This window comes from Nycticebus coucang, chromosome 11 (genome assembly GCF_027406575.1).
Source record: "Nycticebus coucang isolate mNycCou1 chromosome 11, mNycCou1.pri, whole genome shotgun sequence".
NCBI lineage: Eukaryota > Metazoa > Chordata > Mammalia > Primates > Lorisidae > Nycticebus > Nycticebus coucang.
In genome coordinates, this window is record NC_069790.1 from 10,958,980 (window position 1) to 10,986,393 (window position 27,414).

Consider the following 27,414-nt stretch of genomic DNA (forward strand, 5'->3'; position numbering starts at 1 on the left):
GAATGCATGAAATGGCAAGCCACCAGTGCATTTTATAAAAGGGAAGAGTAAAAGGAGCTTTTATTAGCAAAAAACGAGATTTATGGCTCAGCCTATAGCACAGTAGTTATAGCGTCGGCCACATACACTGAGGCTGGTGGGTTCAAGCCCAGCCCAGGCCAGCTAAAACAACAATGACAACTACAACAAAAAATAGCCAGGCACTGTGGCAGGTGCCTGTAGTCCCAGCTTGGGAGGCTGAGGCAAGAGAATCACCTAAGCCCAGGAGTTGGAGGTTGCTGTGAGCTGTGCACCATGGCACTCTACCGAGGACAATAAAATGAGACTCTGTCTCTAAACAAAAAAAAAAGCAGATACAATTGTGTACACACATAATACTCAACATGATAAATGACTACGTTACTGGTTTATGTACTTACTATATTATACTTTTTATCCTTATTTTAGAGTGTACTCCTTCTACTTATAAAAAAAAAAAAAATAGCTGTAAAACAGCCTCAGGAAAGTCCTTCGGGAGGTATTCTGGAGAAGGCCAGAAGGTATTCGTTACCATAGGAGATGACAGCTCCACACACATGACTGCCTCTAAAGACCTTCCAGTGGGACAAGATGTAGAGGTAGAAAGCAGTGATGTTGATGATTCTGACACAGTGGAAACCTAGGCTCGTGTGTGTGTGTGTGTGCCTTAGTTTTCAATGTAGAAGTTAGGCTGGGCAAGGTGTCTCAGACCTGTAATCCTAGCACTTTGGGAGGCCAAGCACGGTGGATCGCTTGAGCTTATGAGTTCAAGGCCAGCCTGAGAAAGAGCGAGAACCTCATCTCTACTAAAAATAGAAAAACTGAGGCAAGAGGATTTCTTAAGCACAAGAGTTGGAGGTTGCTGTGAGCTATGATGACTCCATGGCATCCACTCTACCCAGGGTGACAGCTTAAAACTGTCTCAAAAAAAAAAAAAAAAAATAGAACAGGCAGCACCTGTGGCTCCAAGGAGCAGGGTGCCCATCCCATATACTGGAGGTGGTGGGTTCAAACCCAGACCTGGCCAAAAACTGCAAAAAAAAAATAGAAAAAAAGTTTATAGAATAAGGATATAAAGAAAGAAAATACGTTTGTGTTTTAAACTACGTAGAGTCAAAAAAGTTTTTGTTGTTTATTTTGAGACAGAGTCTCACTATATCACCCTTGGTAGAGTGCCATGACGTCAGAGCTCACAACAACCTCAAACCCTTGGGCTTAAGCAATTCTCTTGCCTTGGCCTCTAGAGTAGCTGGGACTACAGGCTGCTGCCACACACCTGGCTATTTTTTGCTGCAGTTATCCTTGTTGTTTAGCTGGCCGAGGCCAGGTTCGAACCCGCCACCCTCAGTGTATGTGGCTGGCGCTGTAACCACTGTGCTATAGGCACTGAGCTGAGTCAAAAAAGTTTTTAAAAATTAAAAAGTTTATAAAGTTATAATGTTATAGTAAGATACGATTAATTTATTATTGAAAAAAGAAAAAAGTTTGAAACAGAATCTTGCTATTGTGACCCCTTGAGTGACAGTGGTGTCATCACAGCTCACTGCAACCTCAACCTCCTAGGTTCAAGAGATCCTTCTGCCTCAGGTCCCCACCCCCACCCCCATGAGTAGCTGGGACTACAGGCACCCGCCACCACAACTAGCTAATTTTTCTATTTTTAGTAAAGACAGGATCTCAAGGCTCAGCGCCCATAGCTCAGTGGTTAGGGTGCTGTCCACATGGACCGGGGCAGTAGGTTCAAACCTCACCTGGGCCAGCTAAACAATGACAACTACAAAAAAAAGATAGCCAGGCGTTGTGGCGGGGGCCTGTAGCCCCAGCTAGTGGGAGACTGAGGCAAAAGAATTGATTAAGTGGCCAGTGCCTGTGGCATAGTGGGTAGGGTGCTAGCCCCATATACCAAGGGTGGCAGGTTCGAACCTGGCCCTGGCCAAACTGCAACAAAAAAAATAGCCAGGCGTTGAGGTGGGCGCCTGTAGTCCCAGCTGCTTGGGCGGCTGAGGAAAGAGAATTGTCTAAGCCTAGGAGTTGTAGATTGCTTTCAGTTGTGACGCCACGGCACTCTACCCCGGGGGATAAGGTGAAAACTGTCTCTACCAAAAAGAAAAGAAGAAGAAGACAGCAGGATCTCAAACTCCTGACCTCAATTGATCCTCCTGCGTCGTCCTCTTCGAGTGCTAGGATTACAGGTATGAGCCACCAGGCCCAGCCAAAGAAAATTTTTTTATAAATTTAGTGTAGCCGGCCGGGGGCCCGTAGCTCAACAGCTAGGACGCCAGCCACTTACACCGGGGCTGGCTGGTTCGAACCCAGCCTATGCTTGCTAAACAATGACAACTCAACAACAACAAAAAAAAAACCCAAAAATAGCTAGGTGTTGTGACAGGCACCTGTAGTCCCAGCTACTTGGGAGGCTCAGGCAAGAGAATCACTTTAAGCCCAAGAATTTGAGGTTGCAGTCAGCTGTGACGCCAGAGCACTCAACTGAGGGTGACATAGTGAGACTGTTTCAAAAAATATATATATTGGGGTGGTGCCAGTAGCTCAGCGGTTAGGGCGCCAGCCATACACAGAGGTTGGCGGGTTCTAACCCGCCTTAGGCCAGCTAAAAGGACAACTGCAACATAAAAATAGGCATTGTGGCAAGTACCTATAGTCCCAGTTACTTAGGAGGCAGAGGTTGCTGTGAGCTGTGACACAAAGGCACTCTACCCAGGGCAACAGCTTGAGACTTTGTCTCAAAAAAAAAAAAAATTGCTTTCAAGGGTAGACCAGCTGCTGGTTTGTTGCATAACTTCCCAAAGGGGAGTACTTTGAAGGTATCATAGTGCTACTCAGCAATGAGTAACAGACAACTTTTTCTAAGGATGAGTTCACAAACTCAATTGTCAAACCTCATGTATCAATAAAGGAACTAATACTGTCTGTGATGAAAACCAGTTTTTTTCAACCTACTCCATTTTCATCAAAATGTAAATCAGTGACATGAAAGCTTAAAGGTAGAGAGTGACAGGTGAGAGAGAAAATGATTTTCCTTCTAAGGAAGGAAGTTAATATTCATCAGATATTTCTTATATGCTAGGTACTTTCTCATTCATTATTGAATTAACCCTCACTCAAAACCTATAGTTACTGCTATTTGCAGTGTTACAAATGACAAAACAGGCTTGGTAATATTAAATACCTTGTGCAGATTATACAACTAGTATGGTCTTTCCATAGACCACTGTGGCTATCTAAGTGGCTTAAAAATGTGTTAGTATTTTTTTTCCTTTCCTTTTTTTTTTTCTTTTTTCTTTTTGAGACAGAGTCTCACTTTGTCACCTTCTGTAAAGTGCTATGGCGTCATAGCTCACAGCAACCTCCAACTCCTGGGCTTAGGCAATTCTCTTGCCTCAGCCTCCCAAGTAGCTGGGACTACAGGCACCTGCCACAACGCCCAGCTATTTTTTGTTTCAGTTTGGCCAGGGCCGGGTTCGAACCTGCCACCCTCAGTATATGGGGCTGGCACCCTACCACTGAGCCACAGGCGCCACCCTTTTTTTCCCTTTCATTTGCTGATATATCATGATACTAAGTACTGTATACCAAGAAAGGAATAATGACCTGAAAAAGAGTTCTGCACACCGAGGAGAACATTACAATTCAGCATGGTAAGAACTGAGGATAGCAGCATATACACTGGGTGCCATAGGTATACAGAGTGCACTTAATCCAAATCAGGATGTTAAGTAAAGGTGTTCTGCGAAGTGCAGTATCTGTTTTGACTCTTGAAGGATTAAAAGTTACGCAGTGAGGGTAGGTGTGGTGACTATACCTGTAATCCTAGCACTCTGGAAGGCAGAAGCGAGTGGATTGCTTGAGCTCAGGAATGGGAGACCAGCCTGAGCTGCATATAGTATACAAGGGAACAAGACCCCCTCCATATTAAAAACAGAAAAACTAGCTGGGTGCTGTGGCAGGTGCCCGGGGACCCAGCCACTCAGGAAGCTGAGGCAAGAGGATCACTTGAGCCCAAGAATATGAGGTTGTTGTGAGCTACAATGACGCCATGGCACTCTACCCAGGGCTACAGAGTGAGACTCTGTCTCAAAAAAAAAGTTACTTAGGGAGAAGGTGAGATGGAGGATTGTTTCAAATAAGCAAAGGGTATCACGAGGGGTTGGGGGGCACGCAACAAAACATGAGATAAGCAAGGGCCAAAAATCCAGGGCTTTTATGCCTTGCTAATGATTTGAATTTGTCCTAAATTTGATGAGGTTGAAGAAAAATTATAAGATTTTTATTTTTATTTTAAGAAAGAGCAGAGGATGGAGTAAAGGAAGAATGGATAGGGCATTAGTTAACTGGCTTTTGCAGTAATTCAGAAAAGAAATGACAAGGTCTAAACTGAAGTATTGCCGGGTTTAGTGGCTCATGCCTGTAATCCTAGCACTCTGGGAGGCCAAGGCAGATGCATAGCTTGAGCCCATAAGTTCAAGACCAGCCTGAGCAAAAGTGAGACCTCTGTCTATACTAAAAATAGAAAAGACACTAGAGGATTGCTTGAGCCCAAGTTGGAGGTTGCTGTGAGCTATGATGTCACCATGGCACTCTTACCCAGAGGGACAGCTGGAGACTCTCTGTCTCAAAACAATAAAATTAAATTAAAATAAACTGAACTGGGTGGCACCTGTGGCTCAGTGGGTAGGGCACTGGCTCCATATACCAAGGGTGGCAGCTTTGGCCCCAGCCAAGCCAAACTGCAACAAAAAATAGCTGGGCATTGTGGCGTGCCCCTGTAGTCCCAGCTACTCGGGAGACTGAGACAAGAGAATCGCCTAAGCCCAGGAGTTGGAGATTGCTGTGAGCTGTGACGTCACGACACTCTACCGAGGGCGATAAAATGAGACTCTGTCTCTATGTAAAAGAAAAGAGGCTCAGTTCCTAAAGCTCAAGCAGCTAAGGTGCCAGCCACATATACCAGAGCTGGGGGGTTTGAATACAGCCCGGGCCTGCCAAACAACAATGACAACTACAACCAAAAAAATAGCTAGGCACTGTGGTGGGTGCCTGTAGTTCCAGCTACTTGAGAGGCTGAGGCAAGTCCAGGAGTTAGAGGTTGCTGTGAGTTGTGATGCCTCGGCACTCTACCCAGGGCGACAGCCTGAGGCTCTGTCTGAAAAAATAAATTAATTAATTAAATTAAATAAAGTGAAGTACGGCAATGGACATGGACAAAAAAGCCAGATTTGAGGTATTTAGGAAGTAGATGCAGTAAGACAGACCTAGTCCAATACTAGCCTTCTTTCAGTCCTTTCACACTGATTACACTTTCTCTCATCAGAGGCCTTTGTACATGCTCTTTCTTACATAACACTACCCACCTCAACTAAGCTACCTTCTGAGATGAGCAAGCATATGTAAACCTGCCCCCAAAAGCTGAGGGAACTGAGAGGCCTAAAAAGAGGCTGAAAAATGCAGTTTCTCAGAAAGAAATATATAATAGGGACTTAAAAGAGAAGCAATGAGATAGAAGATCCTCACACCTACCCTCCAGAAAGTATCCTTAGTATAGCAAGCTGTTAGGGTAAAGACCTGTACAGTTGGTCATGCCTCACTTTCTTGCCAATCATGACCACTGGAGAGGTTAGATAAGTGTCCCTATGAGGAGTTATCTAGGCTACAGGCATTGTCTAAAGACCTTGCTGCAGAACACCTTGGTATGCAGGAACCAAATGGTAATTTTGCATCAAGATGGCATCACTATTGCCATGCAACATGCTATTTTCCTACAACTACATAACCTCTGTTTTACTCTCTCAAAGCAACCTTTTCTTCTCCTTCAGCACACTTGTACTTCTTATAATTCACAGTGTTTCACATACAGTATTTGTATCTTTACTTTTTTTAACATCTGATTCCTACTGTAGAGGACCCTGAGGGCAGAGATCATGTCTGTTTTGCTAAACATCGAATCCACAGTACCTGGTGCAGTGCCTGCAAAGAGCAGGCCCTCAGTGATTTGTTGAAGGAATATCTTACAAGCTTATGCCTTGGCAGACTGGTAATGCCATTCGCTAAGGCCAGAAACACAGAGGAGCAGCAGGAAATAATGGCTTCTGTTTACTCAAATAAGTCCAAACTCTTCTACCTAGCTTTCTGGACTCCATTAACCTGAGGATATCGTTCCATTCGATATTCCATTCGTTGCAATTTCACTGGACTCTCCTTCCTCACACTAGTCTATACCTTCATTCATATTTTTCCAAACTCTTGTTCAGAAGCCCACCCGCTTCCTCTTCTCAAATTCAAGTTACTTTTCCTTAAAGACTCACATCGCCAACTTGCTTCCTCTGACAGGGGCTGACTCTGAAGTCACAGTACATGTCAGAAGATCAAATTTTGGGACAGGGATTGCCTACCTGGTGATAAATTTCTGAAATGCCAGCCTGGGAAAATCCCACCAAGAGAACGACATGGCCACAAAGCAGGAACTTTTGTTCACTATTGACTCCCCAGTGGCTAGAACACCGCTTGTGTGAAATCGCTCTACTTCATTGACATCGTACCGTGAAAAGAATGAAAGAATTTAAAGCTGGAATGAGAACAAATATGGGCTTGTATCCTGATTATCTATCAGCGGACTGATTTCCAGCAAATGACTACGTTTTTAAGCCCATTTCTTCAGCTGTGAAATAGAGCTGGCTCTCCCAGAAGGCTTACAACGTCCAAGTTGAAACAAAGATGATGACATGGTGACTGGCCTTTTTGAAACTGTAGAAACACCGCCGACGGAAGAAAAACCATCGACAGCTTATGTGCCAAATGCTCTCACATACATTCTTTAATTTTCACAACGGTTCCTAGGGGAAGACAATTCCACCTTTGAGCCTTTTATTCCTTCCTAGTTGGGAGTTAGTCCAAAACTTTAACCTAATGACGTAAGGAAAACAAGCGAACCAAGGAGGCCAACCAGGTCCTTGCCCGGGTCTGAGTCAAGGGGACGTCAGGAACTTCAGTCCGCCAGAACGGATAAACATTAGGACCGTCCAATCTCGAAACTCATCGCCCGCGCTATGCAAAGTCCTAGCTAAGACCAAGCAACCAGAGTCTTTGTGAAAACCCGCCAAGAGAAGGAGGTCCAACCGCATTCTCCGTCGCAAACAAGTCTCAAAACTGGGAGAACCGACACCGAGAATGGGCGGGAAACTCAGAGCCGCCTGAAATCGCTCCACCTCATTGGTTAATTCTACTGTCCTTTCTGGCGGCCGCCTCTCTTGCTCGCGGGCGATATTCTTATTGGCTTACATCGCGGGCGCCAGCTCTCACTGGTCCATTGTTCTGTTCTTCAGGCTCCGGCGCGTGGAGAGAGGCGGAGACAGCTTTAGTGTAGGGTCTGGAGGCCCCGCCTCCGCGTGCCGTGTGCAAAAACAAACAGCAGTTAAGGAGGCGGTGCCAGAGGGGCGGAGTCTTGCTAGAAGGAGGTGCACGATTGGACAGCCTCTGGTGTTCAAACTAGCAAGGCGAGAGGATATTGGCTACGGCGGCGCGAGGCGGACCCGGGGTATTGTCCGACTCCGGCGGCGGCGGTCGGTGCTGCGAGAGCGGCGGCGGCGGCGCGGGGCGGCAGTGGGAGGTCGCGCGGCCGAGACCAGGCAGAGTCGGCGACAAGACCATGGTGAGGGCAGCCAGGCGGACCGGGGGCGCAGGCTGTAGGGCAGGGCTTGGGGAGCCGAGCGCCGAGGCCCTGGCGTCGGCGCCGCTACCTGTAGAGTCAGGGAGTTTGCGGGTGTAGGGGCCGCGTCCGGCTGAGCCCCTAGCCGCCCGCCGGGGGGCGCCAAGCCTGGGCGCGGAGCCCTACGTGGGCGTCCGGGTGAGAGCTGGGCCTGGCTGGGTAGAGCGCGAACTTCGTCCAGAGCCGACAGGTCTCCTCCGACCCGACGCCAGAGACTCCGCACTGCCGGTCCGAGAGGAGGAGGACACCAGGGTCTAGTGGCCGGGTTTGGCTCGGAGATGAGAGACAAGTGCTGGTTCTTGTTGCGATCGTTTCTTGGCACGAATGAGGTCAAACAGGATGCCGCTGTACAAGTTAGAAGTCTTTGGCGATGTTTGGTTACGTAATCCCGGTGGCAGTAAATATGAGATTTTCTGCGAAGGGGGCTTGTAGTCGTGTTCTTTCGAGCTGGGAAGAACGGTTTTATAGACCAGAACAACACAGTTTGTTCTAGGGGATTGCTTAGGTTTGAAATGAACTCCCGTTATTTTCCCACTACTTGCAGTTTGCGTTTTTCTTTTTTTTTTTTTTTAATTAAATCATAGCTGTGTACATTAATGCGATCATGGGGCACCATACACTGGCTTTATAGACCGTTTGACACATTTTCATCACACCGGTTAACGTAGCCTTCCTGACATTTTCTTAGTTATTGTGTTAAGACATTTATATTCTACATTTACTAAGTTTCACATGTACCTTTGTAAGATGCACTGCAGGTGTAATCCCACCAATCACCCTCTCTCCGCCCATCATCCCCCCTCCCTCCCCTTCTTCTCCCCCTTCCCCATATTCTTAGGTTATAACTGGGTTATAGCTTTCATATGAAAGCCATAAATTAGTTTCATAGTGGGGCTGAGTACATTGGATACTTTTTCTTCCATTCTTGAGATACTTTACTGAGAAGAATATGTTCCAGCTCCATCCAGGTAAACACGAAAGAGGTTAAGGCTCCATCTTTCTCAGTTTGCGTTTTTCGTTACACAAAAGCACCTTCCTTTGCACCTGCTATGGATTTTTAATCTTACATTATCCACATTTTTATTATAAACACACTTAAGAGAGAAATACACGGTTTTTAAAGGTTGGAACTTTAGCCTCATTTTAAATAAAGTTGAGAGAAGGAAGGTACTAAACTGTACGTTGCATCAGAGATGGTGTAAAAATACTGTTATTGTGGAATAACATAGTATTTTGTAGTATTTATTACTGTTTTAAGGATTCTGTGGAAAGACAGATAACTTTAACCTAAACTGCCTGCTTAAAAGTTTAACCCCAGGTTGTCATTCTGCAGATTCTGTTAGATGATTGGTCCTGTGTTTGGTATGACGTGTTTGGGATTAATAGACGTAGCACCTAACTGTAAACAGATTGGCCAGTTGAGAGGACAAAAAGTTTGGTTATTGTAAAATGCTCAAATCTTAGAACTGGAATCGTCCTTATGGATAATTGCATCCAAGTTCTAATTTGTTGTTATTGACAGTGCTTTATAGTAAAGTACTTTCACAAACTGAGTTACAGATTACATCTAATCTGTAAATTGATTTGCTCAGGTTGATGATTTTCTTCTGATTCTTGCTAGTTTTTAAGATGTTTCTCAATCTCTAATGGCATACTCTTTATTTAAAACAGCTGTTAAAGATAAGCATTAACATAGCTAAAAATATAGAAGGCATCGAGTTGTTATTCTTGATTTTACACTTGAGAGAAAATGAGCCAGTGTCTATTAAATTAGTAAAAAAGTACCTTGATATCTAAGTGCCAACTGAAGTGTACTTCACCTCCTTCTCTTTACCCTGTTCTTTCTCTCATTTTCTCAATATTTATATAGTTTTTTAAACCAACAGGCTTAACCCAGGTTAATACTATTTACATTCATAAAATAAAAATCTAAAAATCTGTTTAATAGAATGTAAATACTATTTACATTCATAAAATAAAAATCAATATATTGCTTATATTTTGTTTCTAAAAGTTTGTTTTTGTTAAGTATAAGGAATGTATTTTATCTGGAGTCTAGAAAATAGAAAATAGTCACTTAATGTAGTAAAGTTTTTAAAACCTGATTCTATGTCTACTTTTTTTTTTTTTTTTTTGAGACAGAGTCTCACTATGTTGCCCTCCATAGAGTGCCCTGGCGTTACAGCTCACAATAATCTCAAACTCTTGGGCTTAAGAGATTCCCTTGCCTCAGCCTCCCAGGTATCTGGGACTATAGGCGCCCACCACAACATCCAGCTATTTTTTTTTCTGTTGTAGTTGTCATTGTTTAGCAGGCCCGGGCACGGTTCAAACCTGCCAGCCCAGGTATATGTGGCTGGTGCCCTAACCACTGAGCAATAGGCACCAAGCCTATGTCTACTTAAAGATAGCTGGGCTAGGTGGTTCACGCCTGTTATCCTAGTACTCTGGGAGGTCAAGGAGGGTGGATTGCTTGAGCTCACGAGTTCAAGACCAGCCTGAGCAAAAGCAATACCCCGTCTCTACTGAAAATAGAAAAATGGAGGCAAGAGGATCGCTTGAGCCCAAGAGTTGGAGGTTGCTGTGAGCTTTGATGACACCATGGCACTCTACTCAGGGTCACAGCTTGAGACTCTGTCTCAAAAAAAAAAAAATACATAAAACAGCAAATGTGACAGATTTGAAATAGTGAGGATATGAAAATTGGTTAAGTTGGGCAGCGCCTGTGGCTCAATGAGTAGGGTGCCCACCCCATATACCAAAGGTGGTGGGCTCGAACCTGGCTCCGGCCAAACTGCAACAACAAAAAATAGCTCGGTGTTGTGGCCAGCGCCTATAGTCCCAGGTACTTGGGAGGCTGAGGCAAGAGAATCAACCCAAGAGTTTGAGGTTGCTGTGAGCTGTGGCACCACACACTCTACTCTGGGCAACAAAGTGAGACTCTGTCTCAAAAAAAAAAAAAAAATGCTTAAGCTAAGTAGTTACTGTATAAATTAGGAATCCTGGGGAATTTTCCATTTGGTAACTTTTAGTTAATAACTAATTCTTAGTTCTTAATCCAGTGGTAGGGAGATAGACATTAGACTCAGGACCAGCTGGAAGGTTTTTAAATGTTTTATACCAGAGAAAATAGAATTGAAGAGGTTTTCTTATCTTGTTAATGGAGCTGACCTCAAAAATTCAAAAATTATACAGTATCTTTTTATCTTGTATAACATATAATGACATAGTTAGAAGTTATTGTATGTTTCTATGTTGTTATACACATGAAGGCGTCCAGGTAGAACTGTATAGTCTCAGTTCTCCCTAGTAAACTTAAGGCAGTCTCTTTTTTTTGCTGAATTATTTAAGAAAACAAAATATGGCTGTGCGACTCCTGTAATCCTTGGGAGGCCAAGGCAAGTGGATTGCTTGAGCTCATGAGTACAAGACTAGCCTGACCAAGATAGCTAGCTGGGCATTGTGGCTGGTGCTTGTAGTCCCAGCTACTCAGGAGGCTGAGGCAAGAGAATCACTTGAGCCCAAGAGTTTGAGGGTGGCTGTGAGCTGCAACACCATGGCTCTCTACCAAGGGTGACAAAGTGAGACTCTGTTTCAAAAAAAGAAAGGAAAAAGAAACAAAATTATTCTTTTTTGGGGGGGGGAGAGGGGACATAGTCTTACTCTGTTGCCCTGGGTAAAGTGCCATGGTGTCACAGTTCACAGCAACCTCAAAGTTCTTGGGCTCAAGCGACCCTCTTGCCTCAGCCTTCCTAGTAGCTGGGATTACAGGTGCCCCACTACAATGTCTCTGACTCGTTTTTCTGTTTTTAGTACAGACAGGATCTTGCTGTTCTATCGGGCTGGTCTCCTAACTTCTGAGCTCAGACAGTCTACCCACATGAGCCACCCAGAGTGCTAGGATTACTGGCATGAGCCACCACACCCTGCTCCAAAAAAATAATTCTCTTTTTTTTTTTTTTTTAATTTTGCTTTCAACTGGCTTTCACTCATCTTAGTTTGAAGGGTTTTTTTATTTTTTTTATTTTTTTCCTTTAGTAACTCTTGCCCTTAGACTCCCAAGTAGCTGGGACTACAGGTGCTGCTGCAACGCCCAGCTTTTTTTGGTAGAGACAGAGTCTCACTCTGGCTCACTCCGACTCAGGCTAGTTTTGAACCTCACCTGAGCTCAGGCAATCCACCCACCTCAGCCTCCCAGAGTGCTAGGATTACAGGAGTAATTACACGCCCAGCCAAAAAAATAATTAATGATTTTTCTTTCTTCCTCTGTACCTGCCAAAGCTTTATGGGTTTTTTTTCCCCATGTGACTTTGGGAGATAAGCATTTAATCCACTGAGTCATGCCATTGGAAGGACTATACAGGTTTGATTTTGATTTTAAAATTTTTTTGAAGAAAGCATTACAGAGGGATATGCCATTTTAAAGTTTTACCCTCTAATTTGAAAGTATAGACCAGTGTTTTCTTTTCTTTTCTTTTCTTTTCTCTCTCTCTCCCTCTCCCTCCCCTTCAAATGTGCTGTAAGATAAAAAAGGTTGAAAAACAATATCCCCTTCCCTTCCCCTCCCCCTTCCCCCTTCCTCCTTCCTCCTTCCCCTTTCCTGCTGTGGCATCACACAGCTCACAGCAACCTCCAACTCCTGGGCTTAGGCGATTCTCTTGCCTCAGCTTCCTGAATAGCTGGGACTACAGGCGCCCACCACAATGCCTAGGTATTTTTTTGTTGCAGTTTGGCTGGGGCTGGGTTCAAACCTACCACCCTCGGTATATGGGGCCAGCGCCCTACCCACTGAGCCACAGGCGCCGCCCAGGACATTGTTTTTCAACCTTTTTTATCTTACAGCACATTTGAACCTGCAGTTAAATGTATATAGCACACTTAAATTATGTTGATCAAAAAAAAATAAAAATAAAAGAACATACTTACTGTGCTTTGAACTTCTTTCAAAAATAGTTTAATTATCTTTAAAATTTTTTGGTAGCACATCAGTGGAAAAATCACTGGTATAGATCCTCTAACAGCTAGTCAATCCTATAAACTGATTTTTTTGTTTTTTTTTTGGAGACAGTCTCACTTTGTCACCCTTGGTAGAGTGATGTGGCGTCATAGCTCTCAGCAACCTCAAACTGTTGGGCTCAAATGATCCTCTTTGCCTCCGTTTTTCATTTTTAGTAGAAACTGGGTCTCACTCTTCTTCGGGCTAGTCTTGAACTTCTGAGCTCAAGCAGTTCACCTGCTTTAGCCTCCCAAAGTGCTAGGATTGGGGCTTGTGGATCAGAATCCGGTCCGGTCCTGCTAACAAACAAACAAAAAAACCCCAAAGTGCTAGGATTATAGGCATGAGCCACTATGTCCATCCTAAACTGATTTTTTTTTTTTTAACAGAAAAGAAAGTAATAGGCTTAAATGGTAAAATCAAATGATAAGAAAGAAAATTAGTTTTCTTAAGTCAAATGCTTAGTATTCTATTTCCTCCCTAGATGCAAATAACTTTTATAACTCGTGTTACCTCCAAGAAATATATGTGTACACACATACTCTGTAATACCCAATTTTTACTTACAAGCTCATTGAACTTGCACTTAACCTTACCTTGCCAGAAATAGGATTTGTAGGTTCTAAGTCATCATGCGTACATACCTCATTTGTTCCAGTGGTTACATAATACTCCATTGCATTTGTATCCTGTGATTTATTTAACCATTCTATTAGTGGACGTTAAAATTCTTTTTTTTTTTTCTTTTTTTAAACGGGCGGGTCACAACACTCAGGCATCCCGCAAAGTAGGCGGGTCACCTTTGGGGCAACCTTTAACCGCTCAGAAATTCGTATCACATAAGTAGTGAGGATTCGGGCATCACCCCGAATCATTATTTTCCTTACTCATAAGTTTAAGGCTTGGGCATTAAAGTTCTTTAAGAAATACTTATTTTCCAATAGTTGAAAGTATTCATTTAACTCCTTTAGAAATTTGAAGGCCCTTTTTTGGGTGTGGTAATATATATATAACATAAAATTTACCATTTTAACAATTTTAAGTGTACAGTTCAGTGGCATTAAGTGCATTCATGTTGTGCAACCGTCACCACCATCTATCTCTAGAACTTTCCCAAGAGGAAACTCTAGTGTTAAACACTAAGTCTCTGTTTTCTTTTTCTCCAGCCCCTGGCAACCACATTTGTACTTTCTATATATGAATTTAACTACTTTAGGGATGTCAAATAAGTGATGTCATGTAGTATTTGTCTTTTTTATGACTGGTTTATTTCACTTAGCATAATGTCCTTGGGGGTTCATCATGTTGTTACTTATATCAGAATTTCCTTTTTAAAGGAGAACATTGTATCTACCTCATTTTTTTCTGTTTTTTTACCCTTTATTTATTTATTTATATTTTTTATAGAGACAGAGTCTCACTTGCCCTTGGTGGAGTGCCGTGGCATCACACAGCTCACAGCAACCTCTAGTTCCTGGGCTTAGGCGATTCTCTTGCCTCAGTCTCCCAAGTATCTGGGATTACAGGCACTCGCCACAACGCCCGGCTACTTTTTTTGTTGCAGTTTGGCCAGGGTCAGGTTTGAACCCGCCACCCTCAGTATATGGGGCCAGCGCCCTACCCACTGAGCCACAGGCACCACCATATATCTACCTCATTTGTGTATCCATGCATCAGTGGACACTTGGATTGTTTTGGATTGCTTCCACATTTTGGCTATTATGAATAATAATAACCATAGTACCATAACATGCTGTACTAATAGTCTGCTTGAGTGGCCATCCATTTGGTTCTGGGGTATATACCTAGAACTGGAATTCCTGGATAATTAATTTTTTGAGGACTTTTTTTAAATGTGTTTTGTGAAAGTAATATATGTTATGTTGACTTTTTAAAGTAATTAGGAAATATTTCTTTATTTTAGAGACAGAGTCTCACTTTATCACCCTTGATAGAGTGCTGTGGCATCACAGCTCACAGCAACCTGCAACTCCTGGGCTTAGGTGATTTTCTTGGGTCAGCCTCCCAAGTACCTGGGACTACAGGCGCCCACCACAACAACTGGCTATTTTTTGTTGCAGTTTGGCCAGGGCCAGGTTTGAACCTGCCACCCTCGGTATACATGGCCAGTGCCCTACCCCCCCTGAGCCACAGACACTGCCCAATTATGAAATACTTCAAGCAAGTATAAGAGTTACATTCACTTCTTGAATCTGAAAATTGAGAAATGTTCAAATTTTCGGAAGTCTCGTTTTAAATAGATATCTAGGTTTTGACCTCCTTTGTTTATAAATTATAAAAGGTGATATATCTCATGTATATTAATATGAGGAAGGAGATCTCAGATATTTTTAACTACTTAAACTAGAAGAAATTTTGTTTTTTCTGAATACTTTCAAAGTAGCATTTTTAACTCTTCATTCAAAACTTTTTTTCTTTTAGGCTGGAGGCAAAGCTGGAAAGGACAGTGGGAAAGCTAAGGCTAAGGCAGTGTCTCGCTCACAGAGAGCTGGGCTACAGGTAACGAATCCATGCTGTCATAGTTTATTATTTTCTTTACTATTTTGATTCATGACCCTTAAATGTTCCATCAGTTACAGAAATGTACTTGTATTACTACATACCTTTATGAAATTACAAGTTACTTCAATTTATATTCTCTTCCTCTAAATAAGAACAAATTACAAAAAGGTCTTCAGCCAGGCACAGTGGCTCACATCTGTAATACTAGTGCTTTGGGAGGATTGCTTGAGGCCAGAAGTTTGAGACCACCCTTCTGGCAATGACTGAGATCACATCTCCACAAAAAAATAAAAATTTAACTACTTCCAGTCCTAACTATTGGGAAGCTGAGGCAGGAAGATTAATTGAGTCCAGGAGTTCAGGGTTACAGTGAGCGGTGATCCTGCCACTGTACTCCACCCTGGGTGGCAGAGTAAGAGCCTGTCTCAAATGTAGAAGTCTTGGCTCGGCGCCCGTAGCACAGTGGTTACAGCGCCAGCCACATACACTGAGGGTGGCAGGTTCAAACCGGCCCAAGCCAGCTAAACAACAGTGACAACTGCAACAAAAAATAGCCGAGTGTTGTGGCAGGTGTCTATAGTCCCAGCTACTTGGGAGGCTGAGGCAAGAGAATTGCTTAAGCCCAAGAGTTTTAGGTTGCTGTAAGTTGTGATGCCACAGCACTCTACAGGGCTACAGCTCCAGACTCTGTCTCGGGGGGGCGGAATGGGGGGAGAAGTCTTAACAGCCTAAGATGACAAAGCTAGCAAAAAAAAAAAAAAGAAGAAGAAGCCTTAATGCTTAATGAACTTGGTAATTTTGTTCTTTTAATATCTGTTTTGTTTTTTTTGTTGTTGTTGTTCTTTTGAGCCAGAGTCTCAAGCTGTTGCCCTGGGTAGAGTGCTATGACGTCACAGCTCACACCAACCTCAAACTCCTGGGCCCAAGCAGTTCTCTTGCCTCAGCTTCCCAAGTAGCTGGGACCATAGGCACCCTCCACAACACCTGGCTATTTTGTTGTTGCAGTTGTCATTATTGTTTCAGCTGGCCCAGGCTGGGTTTAAACCCCCCAGCCTCTTGTGTATGTGGTCTGTGCCCTACCCACTGAGCTACAGGCACCACCCAGTTTTTCTATTTTTAATAGAGATGGGGTCTTGATGTTTGCTCAGGCTAGTCTCCAACTTGTGAGCTCAAGCATTCCACCTGCCTGGGCCTCCCAGTATGCTAGGATTACAGTCATAAGCCATCACACCTGGCCAGTATCTGTTATTTCAAGATTATAATTACGTTCCTGAGTCTTTCCTTTTTTTTTTGAGACAGAGTCTCACTTTGTTGCCCTCAGTAGAGTGCTCTGGCGTCACAGCTCACAGCAACCTCAAACTCTTGGGCTTAAACGATTCTTTTGCCTCAGCCTCCCAAGTAGCTGGGACTATAGGCATCCACCACAAAACCCCGCTATTTTTAGAGATGAGGTCTCACCCTGTCTCAGGCTGGTCTCAAACTCATGAGCTCAGGCAGTCTACCTGCCTCAGCCTCTCAGAGTGTTAGGATTACAGGCATGAGCCACTGCGCCTGGCCCCTGGGTCTTTTAAAAATTGTGTCATATTGAGATGAGTATGCTGTAGTTTTAATATTTTGAAAGTGTTTATACTGGTACATTTACTGTCAGGATAAGATATAATTTATGAGGATACTAATGAACTATCCATTCATCCTCTGAATATCTCCTTAATAGCCCCAGTTTTTAGACTCAAAACCACTAAATATTTTCAAACTTCATGTATTTGAACTGTTACAATTTTAACCTACAAACTCAAAATTTTCTGGATGAGTAAGGAAGTACTCCCTACTTATAAGAAGCACTTATGCAAGAAATTGAAGGCCAAAATGTAAGGTTTGAATTTTATCACCTTGACAAATTGAGAGTTTGAGCAAGAGGATCACATGATCCCAAAGTGTTACGGAAGGAAGTATGGGAATTTATATTTCACACACACATTCTCTTTGGATGTCTTGTAAATTCTCAATTAGAATTTATTTGAAACATAATTTGAAGAGGGAGATGGTATAGAAATGCAGTAACATAGTTAAATTAGAGTGGTACGGGAAGGAATAATAGAAAATGTGTGTATGGGTAGCGCCTGTGGCTCAGTGGGTAGGGCGCCAGCCCCATATACTGAGGGTGGTAGGTTTGAACCTGACCCCAGCCAAACTGCAACAAAAAAAAAATAGCCAAATGTTGTGGCAGGTACCTGTAGTCCCTGCTACTCAGGATGCTGAGGCAAGAGAATTGCCTAAGCCCAGGAGTTGGAGGTTGCTGTGAACTGTGTGATACCACTGCACTCTACCGAGGGTGATAAAGTGAGACTCTGTCTCTACCAAAAAAAAAAAAAAAAAAGAAAAAAAGAAAAGAAAACGTGTGTATGGAAAATGGGTGAAGAGATAATAGGGTTGAGAGGAAGTCAAAGGTTTCTGTAAGGCTTAGAACCTAAGGGAGAGAGAAGTGTGTAGTAGGGGCAAGTTACAAGGTAAATTTAAGTGCAGTCATTTTGAAGTTCATTAAAATATGTGAAATTTTCTTTTCTTTTTTTTTTTTAGAGACAGAGTCTCACTTTATTGCCCTCAATAGAATGCCGTGACGTCACAGCTCACAACCACCTCCAACCCCTGGGCTTAGGCAATTCTCTTGCCTCAGCCACCCAAGTAGCTGGGACTACAGGCACCTGGCACAATGCCCGGCTATTTGTTAGTTGCAGTTTGGCCAGGCTGAGTTTGAACCCGCCACCCTCAGTATATAGGGCTGGCGCCCTACCCATAGACGCTGCCCATATGTGAAATTTTTGAGAAGTTGGGAACATCAGTTCACATTTCTAAGAGAGATGATAGAATTAGAAATTTGAGATCATTTATATAAAAATAAATGCTGTAGTTGAGTTTCTTTTTTTTTTTTTTTTTTTGAGACAGAGCCTCAAGCTGTTACCCTGGGTAGAGTGCTGTAGCATCACACATCACAGCAACCTCCAACTCCTGGGCTCGAGCAATTCTCTTGCCTCAGTGTCCCGAGTAGCTGAGACTAGGCGCTCGCCACAACGCCCAGCTATTTTTTGGTTGTAATTGTCATTGTTGTTTGGCAGGCCTGGGCTGGATTCGAACCCACCAGCTCTGGTGTATCTGGCTGGCTCCTTAGCTGCTTGAGGTACAGGCGTCAAGCTGTGTGGATGAGTTTCTTTTTTTTTTTTTTTTTTGTAGAGACAGAGTCTCACTTTACGGCCCTGGGTAGAGTGCTGTGGCGTCGCAGCTCACTGCAACCTCCAACTCCTGGGCTTAAGCGATTCTCTTGCCTCAGCCTCCCGAGTAGCTGGGACTACAGGCGCCCGCCACAATGCCCGGCTATTTTTTGGTTGCAGTTCAGCTGGGGCCGGGTTTGAACCTGCCACCCTCAGTATATGGGGCCGGCGCCCTACCGACTGAGCTACAGGCACCGCCCGTGGATGAGTTTCTTAACCTAAGAGAATGAGAAAGGAACACATGGACCTTGGTGGACCCCTCAGAAACATGTTTTTAGAAAGAAAGAGAAGAGGAAACAAAGAAGGGGAAGGAAAGGGAAAAAAGAAAAGACTAAGGAGTAGTCAGAGTGAGTATGAGAACTATGTGTAGTCTCTGAAGCCTAAGAAATGTTTTGAGGGGCAGCGCCTGTGGCCCAGTGAGTAGGGCGCTGGCCCCATATACCGAGGGTGGTGGGTTCAAACCCAGCCCCGGCCAAACTGCAACAAAAAAATAGCCGGGCGTTGTGGTGGGCGCCTGTAGTCCCAGCTACTTGGGAGGCTGAGGCAAGAGAGTCACCTAAGCCCAAGAGCTGGAGGTTGCTGTGAGCTGTGATGCCACCGCACTCTACTGAGGATGACAAAGTAAGACTCTGTCTCTAAAAAAATAAATTAAGTTTTGAGGTCCTACTATGTGCCATGTAACATACCAGTCACTAAGGTTGCAAAGGACAATAAAGCATAGATCCTGCTTTTGAGAAGTTCATAATCACTTAAAGAATAGTGTAAATGAAATAAAAAATGCTCTTTCTCCTTAAGGATGAGATGTAGAAGACTAATAGATTTAATAATTAAAATGTCACTGCTGATTTTCAAGGATAGTGTTTAACAGAAGCCAAATTTGGATTGGCAGAAATGGGTGACAAGAAAGCAAATATTTTAGCATTTGTTTTAAATTGTCATTGGAAAGGAAATAATCTAACCTGTAACTGGAAGCAGTTATCATAGGTTTGTGGAGAAGTGTTCAGTGATGTCTGCAGAAGGAAAGCCAATGGAAAGGAAGTAATTGGAGCTATTGAAATGATGGGGAAGGATAAGGAAGGTCTGTAAGAAAGTTAATTGGGAGAGTTAAGGGCACAGACAAGTGGTATTAGAATACTTTGGAAATGAGAAATTATCCTCTTTCTCAGAACGTAGAAAGTCACAATGAGAGAATGATACTGATTTTTCTTAGCTCTCAGGAGACTTCTTGAAACTGAGGAAAGAATAGTTAGGGTCAAGGAAGCTAGTGGAGGGCTGAAGTCTCATGTGGCTATTATGTTGAAGTATAAACTTGGTGTAAATTTCATTATTGGGCCATGTTGAATGTGTAGTTGATGACAACACAGCACAGTTTATTTTCTTTTTTTTTTTTTTTTTGAGATAGAGCCTCAAGCTATCCCCCTGGGTAGAGTGCTGTGGCATCACAGCTCACAGCAACTTCCAACTCCTAGGCTCAAGCAATTCTCTTGCCTCCGCCTCCCAAGTAGCTGGGACTTACAGGCACCTGCCACAACACCCAGCTATTTTTTGGTTGCAGCTGTCATTGTTGTTTGGCAGCCTGGGCTGGATTCGAACCCATCAGCTCAGGTGTATGTGGCTGGCGCCTTAGCCGCTTGAGCCACAGGCGCTGAGCCTTTCTTCATTTTATAACGAAATTTTTCCATATTATGCAGAAATTAAAGACTTGGAGCTAATTCCCAGGACATGTACACAGGCAGTAGGAACTATTAATTACCGAATAGGTTTGATTTCTAAAATGTGCTTTGCCTATATTGTTCAGCCTTTGATTACACTCAGTGCAATGTGAAGACTCTACATTACTTCCCACTGTGACATCTCTCTTTCAGTTTCCTGTGGGCCGCATCCACCGACACTTGAAGACTCGCACCACAAGCCATGGAAGGGTGGGTGCTACTGCTGCCGTGTATAGTGCCGCAATTCTGGAGTACCTCACTGCTGAGGTTTGTGGGGGAACGTGTGCTGTGTGTGGAAATCCAAATGGTTCACTAGTCTAAGTGACCGAAGCGCTGGGAATATATTTCAAAAAGAAATCTGCTCATTTGTTTCTTTTTTTTTTTTTTCTTTTTTTTGTAGAGACAGAGTCTCACTTTATGGCCCTCTGTAGAGTGCCATGGCCTCACACAGCTCACAGCAACCTCCAACTCCTGGGCCCAAGCGATTCTCCTGCCTCAGCCTCCCGAGCAGCTGGGACCACAGGTAGCCCGCCACAACGCCCGGCTATTTTTTGGTTGCAGTTTGGCCGGGGCCGGGTTTGAACCCGCCATTCTCGGTATATGGGGCCGGGCCTTACGGACTGAGCCACAGGCGCCGCCCTCATTTGTTTCTTTATAGCAGTTGTAGATGCATCTTAGCAGCCTATTTCCCAGTACCAGTGTCAAAACTTGTGAGGCTGAGGCAAGAGAATTGCTTAAGCCCACAAGTTAGAGCTTGCAGTGAACTGTGACGCCAGGGCACTCTACCAAGGGTGACATAATGAAACTGTGTCTCAAAAAAAAAAAAAAATTAAAAAACAACCTTGGAATACTTATTTTTAAATAAACAAGATCCAGCAATCCATGCTTTTAAGTGACTTGACAAAGGATTATAAAATACTGTATTACTAATTAAGCAAATCCTGGTGTATTTAATCAATAGGCAGTATTTGTGAGGTTACAGCATAACCTCCTAGTTTATGAAGATTTAGGGCTGGGCATGGTAGCTCATGCCTGTAATCTCAGCTTTTTGAAAGGCAGAGGTGAGAGGATTTCTTGATCCTAGGAGTTCAAGATCACTCTGGGCAATATAGCAAGACCTTATCTCTTAAAAAAAAAAATTTTAAATTAGCTGGCACAGTGGTTCCTGTAGTCCCAGCTCCTAGGGAAGCTGATGTGAAAGGATTGCTTTGAGCCAAGGCTGCAGTAGACTATGGTCCTACTGCTGTATTCCAGCTTGGACAACAAAGCAAAACTCCTTCCCCCTCCCAAAAAAAAAAAAAAAAAAAAAGATTGAGGGTGAGATAAAGGATTAGAGGTAAAAACTTAATCCTTTGAGTTCTCTGCAGGGTTGTACATGTGAAATGCTGTATCTTACTTAGTTTGATGTTTCAGGAAAATAAATTCATTAGGCAAGAGTTCTTAATTCTTGGACTGCTACTTTTCCCATCCCTACCCCTCCTAAAGAAAATGAATAGAAAAGCATGGAACTCCTCAACTATGTTCCAGGCGAGGGAAGTAATTTGAGTAGCAAGCAGGTTAGGTGGTAGAGACAGCTTATTTGGTAGAAAAAGAAGGAAGGTTCTTACTTGGGGAAGAAGTGGTTGGAAGGAGTGGTTTGGTTTTAACCTGTGTGGTGGTTATCATTGCTGTAATTTCATTAAGTTCACCAAATCATCTGTGTCCCATTGGAGATTTAACATTGAATTCCTAATAGTTTCAGCTTTATTGTGTCATGAGCAAGGGATTTTGTTTGGGTACTGTGGTACTGATTGAGAACCTCTTTCTCAGGCTTAACATTAGTTTTTACTTGTTTGCCTGTAGACTCTTTAAGAAAAGTGTACATTTTTGTTCACTAATGTTGAGGCATAGTATTCTGGTTCATAATGTTCAAGTCTCATCTAAGTTCCCATTTTCTTTCTCTTTGGGAACTTTGGGTAAAATTTTTTAGATTAAGATTAGACAATATATATGTTAACAGTTAACATAATTTCCAGATATTTAAATTTGACGTTTTAGTCATTTAATATAGATAAAATACTGAAATCCTAAGCCAAGAGTTTAGGTCAGGTGTGATCACTTTTCAGCCTTCCTTGGCTTTGCCCTGAAATCACTTGGGGAGCTTTCAAAAAATACTGTTGCCGAAAAAAATTAAGGCCTGTGCAAGACCTGCATCCCCAGACCAATCAGAATCCCTGAGGAAAATGGGGTAGGGGACGGGTAGTTTTAAAAATCGATTCTTAGGCTGGGCGCAATGGCTCACGCCTGTAATCCCAACACTCTGGGAGGCCAAGGCGTACTGATCGCCTGAGCTCATGAGTTCAAGACCAGCCTGAGCTAGAATGAGACCCTCATCTCTAAAAATAGCTGGGTGTTGTGGCATGCGCCTATAGTCCCAGCTACTCAGGAGGCTGAGGCAAGAGAATCACTTGAGTCCAAGAGTCTGAGGTTGCTGTGAGCAATAACTCCATGACACTCTACTAGGGGTGACAAAAGTGAGCCTCTGTCTCAAAAAAATTTTTATTCTTTCTTAGGCCCGGGCTTACCACTGCTTTATTTAAAATGGAGAGGCTCTGTGGAATTTTTTTTAAATTACTTCCATGGAAGGCTTAATAATGCCAGTATAGTTTGTGGAGGCAAAACAAACCAAAAAATGCAATTTTATAGCCAGCGAGGAATTTGAAATTCCTTTAGTGGAAAATTCATCACAGATTATAGGAAACTTATTGTCTGTAGCTCATAGGGTCCCCTGATGTTAAAAATGGCAAATAAGGGCTGCGCCTGTGGCTCAGTGGGTAGGGCACCAGCCCCATATACCAAGGGTGGTGAGTTCAAACCCGGCCCCAGCCAAACTGCAATAACAAAATAGCTGGGCATTGTGGCGGGTGCGTGTAGTCCCAGCTACTCGGGAGGCTCAGGCAAGAGAATCGCCCAGGCCCAAGAGTTGGAAGTTGCTGTGAGCTATGTGACCCCACGGCATTCTATCTCAGGGCGATAAAGTTAGACTCTATCTTTACAAAAAACAAATAATTATCTTAAATTACAAAACTTTTCTACAAAAGTTATTAAAGAAGTATATTCCAGCCATTAAGGGCTGTGCAAAAATAGACTACTTGGATATATTAAAATACATGACTTTTTTTTCTGAATATATTCACATTTAGAATCTTGGCTAAGGGATAATATTCCTTATCTTTATCTTTAATTTCTTTCTATGTAGAAATAAGTTTTTGATCAACTTTCTATCCTGAGCAGAGAATGAATGAATATAAAAGGGGTCAAATGAAGTGGTGAGAGTTTTTTATGAAAACATTATAGGCTCGGCACTTATGGCTCAGTGGTTAGGGTGCTGGCCACATACACCAGGGCTGGCGGGTTCAAAGCCAGACTTGGCCTGCTAAAAAACGACAACTGCAACCAAAAAAATAGGCATTGTGGCAGGCGCCTGTAATCCCAGCTACTTGGGAGGCTGCGGCAAGAGAATCTCTTAAGACCAAGAGTTTGAGGTTGCTGTGAGCTGTGACACCACGGCACTCTACCAAGGGCACCATAATGAAACTGTCTCAAAAAAAAAAAAGCATTATAGAAAGAAAAATATAATACTCATATGGGTGTGTATATATATGTATGTGTATACACATATTTGTAATATGTATATATACATATATATGTATAGTAATGTAGTATATATATATATGAACCCCTGTAAGTTGGCCACCCAAGGACTGTAACAAACTGGTTGATACATGGAAGTGGTCAATGTAAGGAACTACGCCTACTCTACTGATAGGTACATGTGATGCATGTTTGATCTATGAAAATTAGGTTAACTTGAGGGTGGTCCTTATAGGGAGTTGGTCAGCTATAGAGGTTCTACTTACTGTATTTTGTGTGTATTTTATGTACAGATGCTAGAGTGATCCTTTTAGCTATAAGTGGGAGTCCACAATGATTTTCCCAACAGTTTGTTCTTTATTTGATGTGTTATCTCTGTGGGTGCTTTGTAGGTGCTGGAGCTGGCAGGTAATGCTTCCAAGGATCTCAAAGTAAAACGTATCACTCCACGTCACTTGCAGCTTGCAATCCGCGGTGACGAAGAATTGGATTCTCTTATCAAGGCTACCATAGCTGGAGGTGGTATGTATTATTACTTAAGCTTAGATTATTATTGGTCTTTCTAACTAATACATCATTTAGATTAATGATCAGGTGCATTTGGTTTTTGGCTTTTAGATTTTTTTCCTCCTTCCCCCTCTTCTGTTTTTGATCCAGTGCATTTGAATGGTTAAGCAGAAAGCATATAAACTTTAATTTCATAGATGTTAAGTCTACTACAATTCTAGCCACCTTTTCATAATGATATTAATAAATATTTATTCTCCTGTCGTCCATATACATTCCTACTTTTATTTTAGCTAATTCTTTGTTTAAATTTCATGCAACAATTAAAACCTGATGTTTAAAATATTTCCCATGCCTTTTAAACTATTTGAAAAATGACCTTGAGAAATTGCTTAACATAGTGTCCTTGAAAGGGTTGAAATAATCAAAATGGATCAGGATCAGTGAAGGGTAGAGGTAGGGCAGGCACAAATCCTAGCACTCTGGGAGGCTGAGGCAGGAGGATTCCTTGAGCTCAGGACCAGCCTGAGCAATAGTGAGACCCAGTCTCTAGTAAAAGTAGAAAAACTGAGACAAGAGAATCACTTGAGCCCAGGAGTTTGAGATTGCTGTGAGCTATGACACCATGGCACTCTCCTCAGGGTGCCAAAGTGAGACTGTCTCGGGGGAAAAAAAGGCACCTGAACACACACAAATTTACATGTAGTTTTAGAGAGGTTCACAGACTCCTGGGAGTATCTCTTGTTATAATACTTTAGAATCAGAAAGTGAAAAGAGACTTAAGTAAATTTCATTTGTACAATTGCTCTTTTTGCTTAAAGCACTAAAGTATTATATTACAATGTGACCAACTGAAGTTTTTAATAATAACTTTTTAAATTTCATTCTAGGCGTGATCCCTCACATCCACAAATCTCTGATTGGAAAGAAGGGACAGCAGAAAACTGCTTAGAGGATTGCTTTGACCAACCGTCTTCCTGCCCGTCATTGTACTGTAACTGGGACAGAAGAAATAATGGGGATATGTGGAATTTTTAAAAACAGTTAAATGAAAAAGCATAGACAATTACTGTAGACATAAAAGAAACATTTGTACGTTCTTAGACTCGAAGTTTGATAAAAGTACCTTTTCATGTGGTGACAGTTGTATGTTGATTGGCTAGGTTTATCCCACGTGTTTTATACAAAAATAGAATTGATAAACCATTTTTTACAAAATTAATTGTCTCAAAACTGTTCTGTTCACAATTTATTGGAATATTTTGCTCAGACTATGAATTTTTTAAATCTTGAATTGGTTATTCCAAGTAATCTTGAAACAGAAATTGGGAATATAGCTTTACAGTGATTGATGCCATGTTATAGTGAACCTTAGATGCTATTGGTCTTTAGTACCATTTTTAACATTACCACAAAGAAAGAAAAACTATCAGTTAAAGAATGATACACAACCAATTATGGGACATATCCCAATTTCAGAGATATTAGAATAAGAAAAAGTGTGTTTTTATGGCTGAAATGGGGTAGTGGAATTATATGAATTCTGTATTAAGCAACTTACCATGTGCCAGGCCCTGTGTTAAGTGCTTCACTGATGAAGAAATTTTATTACCCCCATTTTACAGATGTGCAGCCTAAGACAAATTAAATGATTTGGCACAAAACATTCAGCTAATAGGAGAAAGTGGCAAAGGTAGGACTCAACTCTAAATCTGGCTAACTCCAGAGCCCACATTCTTAACCTTGAATTAATATTAAATTTATTAATATTAAAGAATTTTCTGGCTTGGCGCTTGTGGCTCAAGCGGCTAAGGCGCCAGCCACATACACCTGAGCTGGCGGGTTTGAATCTAGCCCAGGCCCACCAAACAACAATGACGGCTGCAAAACAAAAAAAATAGCCAGGCATTGTGGCAGGCACCTGTAATCCCAGCTACTTGGGAGGCTGAGGCAAGAGAATCGCTTGAGCCCAGGAGTTGGAGGTTGCTGTGAGCTGTGATGCCCCGGCACTCTACCCAGGGCAACAGCTTGAGGCTCTGTCTCAAACAAAAAAAAAAAAGTTTTCTGCTTTTGGCTTAGAATTCCAACTTTTGTAATCTTACTGATACAGTAACATTCATTAACTGACACAATCTTTTAAAAAGTATTTGTCAGTTTCTAAGTAACTGTTAGAAGATTTAAGTTAATATACTAGTTAATGGTCCAGTAGAAAATCTATTTTTCTGCCTAGAAGTCTTCATTAAAGAAGGACAATTTTAAATGTTTTACACTATCAAAACTCATTTTTTAAAATGTTTTATTATGGAAATTCTCACAAATACACAAGAATAAAGAGACTAGTATAATGAAAGCCCATGTACAAATTCTCCAATTCGAATGGCTGTTCTATGGTCAGTCTTGTTTACCTGTATCGCTGCCTGTCTCCTATCTCTGGTGGGTCAGTTTGAATCCCATTAACAGGCATAGGATTTTCACGTCTCTGTGACTAAAGAGACATACTCAAATGTCTCTGAAGATAGAGCACTTTTCAAAACATAAACACAGCACTGTTGTCTAAGACAGCTAAAACTTTTTTTAAAATCAAATACCAATCCTGTATTCAAATTTGCCTGATTGTTTCATAATTCTTTTGTTTTTGTTTTTGACACTCACCCTGGGTAGAGTGCCGTGGCATCGTAGCTCATAGCAACCTCAAACTCTTGGCCTCAGCTTCCCAAATAGCTGGGTCTATAGGCGCCTGCCACAATATCTGGCTAGTTTTTGTTTTTGTTTTCTATTTTTTTTTTTTTCCTATTTTTAGTAGACATGGGGTCTTGTTCTTGCTTGGCTGGTCTGGAACTCCTGAGCTCAAGCAATCCACCCACCTCAGCCTGCCAGAATACTAGGATGGCAGGTGTGAGTCAACACACCTTGCCTTTGTCCCACAAATTTTTTTTTGTTAGAATCAGGATCCAAACCAAATTTATATCTTGCATTTTAATATCTTTTATGTTTCTTTTTAATTTATAGATTTCCCTTCCCTCTTTGTTTTTCTTGCAG

General features: G+C 42.3%; 1 protein-coding gene and 1 non-coding gene across 3 annotated transcripts; one reads left to right on the forward strand and one right to left on the reverse strand.

Annotated features, from left to right (window-relative positions):
* Positions 1-7,542: 7,542 nt before the first annotated feature.
* Positions 7,543-25,597, forward strand: LOC128598496 (histone H2A.V). 2 transcript variants are annotated; one of them, XM_053608940.1, is made up of 5 exons: positions 7,543-7,681; positions 15,177-15,254; positions 20,389-20,502; positions 24,261-24,390; positions 25,266-25,597. In XM_053608940.1, the coding sequence occupies exons 1-5, from the start codon at positions 7,679-7,681 to the stop codon at positions 25,325-25,327; spliced, it is 387 nt and encodes a 128-aa protein (XP_053464915.1). In that variant the 5' UTR covers positions 7,543-7,678; the 3' UTR covers positions 25,328-25,597. The 2 variants fall into 2 exon arrangements, with proteins under 2 accessions (XP_053464915.1, XP_053464917.1); XM_053608942.1 differs by having other exon boundaries at positions 7,564-7,681; positions 20,389-20,445.
* On the reverse strand, positions 13,489-13,638 carry LOC128560689 (U12 minor spliceosomal RNA). Its single transcript, XR_008373141.1, has one exon. It is a non-coding gene; the product is annotated as a U12 minor spliceosomal RNA (small nuclear RNA).
* Positions 25,598-27,414: the final 1,817 nt, after the last annotated feature.

Coding starts and splice junctions, on each gene's coding strand:
- LOC128598496 (XM_053608940.1), top strand. Junction 15,255..20,388: donor CACAGAGAGCTGGGCTACAG/GTAACGAATCCA, acceptor TCTCTCTTTCAG/TTTCCTGTGGGCCGCATCCA. Junction 24,391..25,265: donor GGCTACCATAGCTGGAGGTG/GTATGTATTATT, acceptor ATTTCATTCTAG/GCGTGATCCCTCACATCCAC.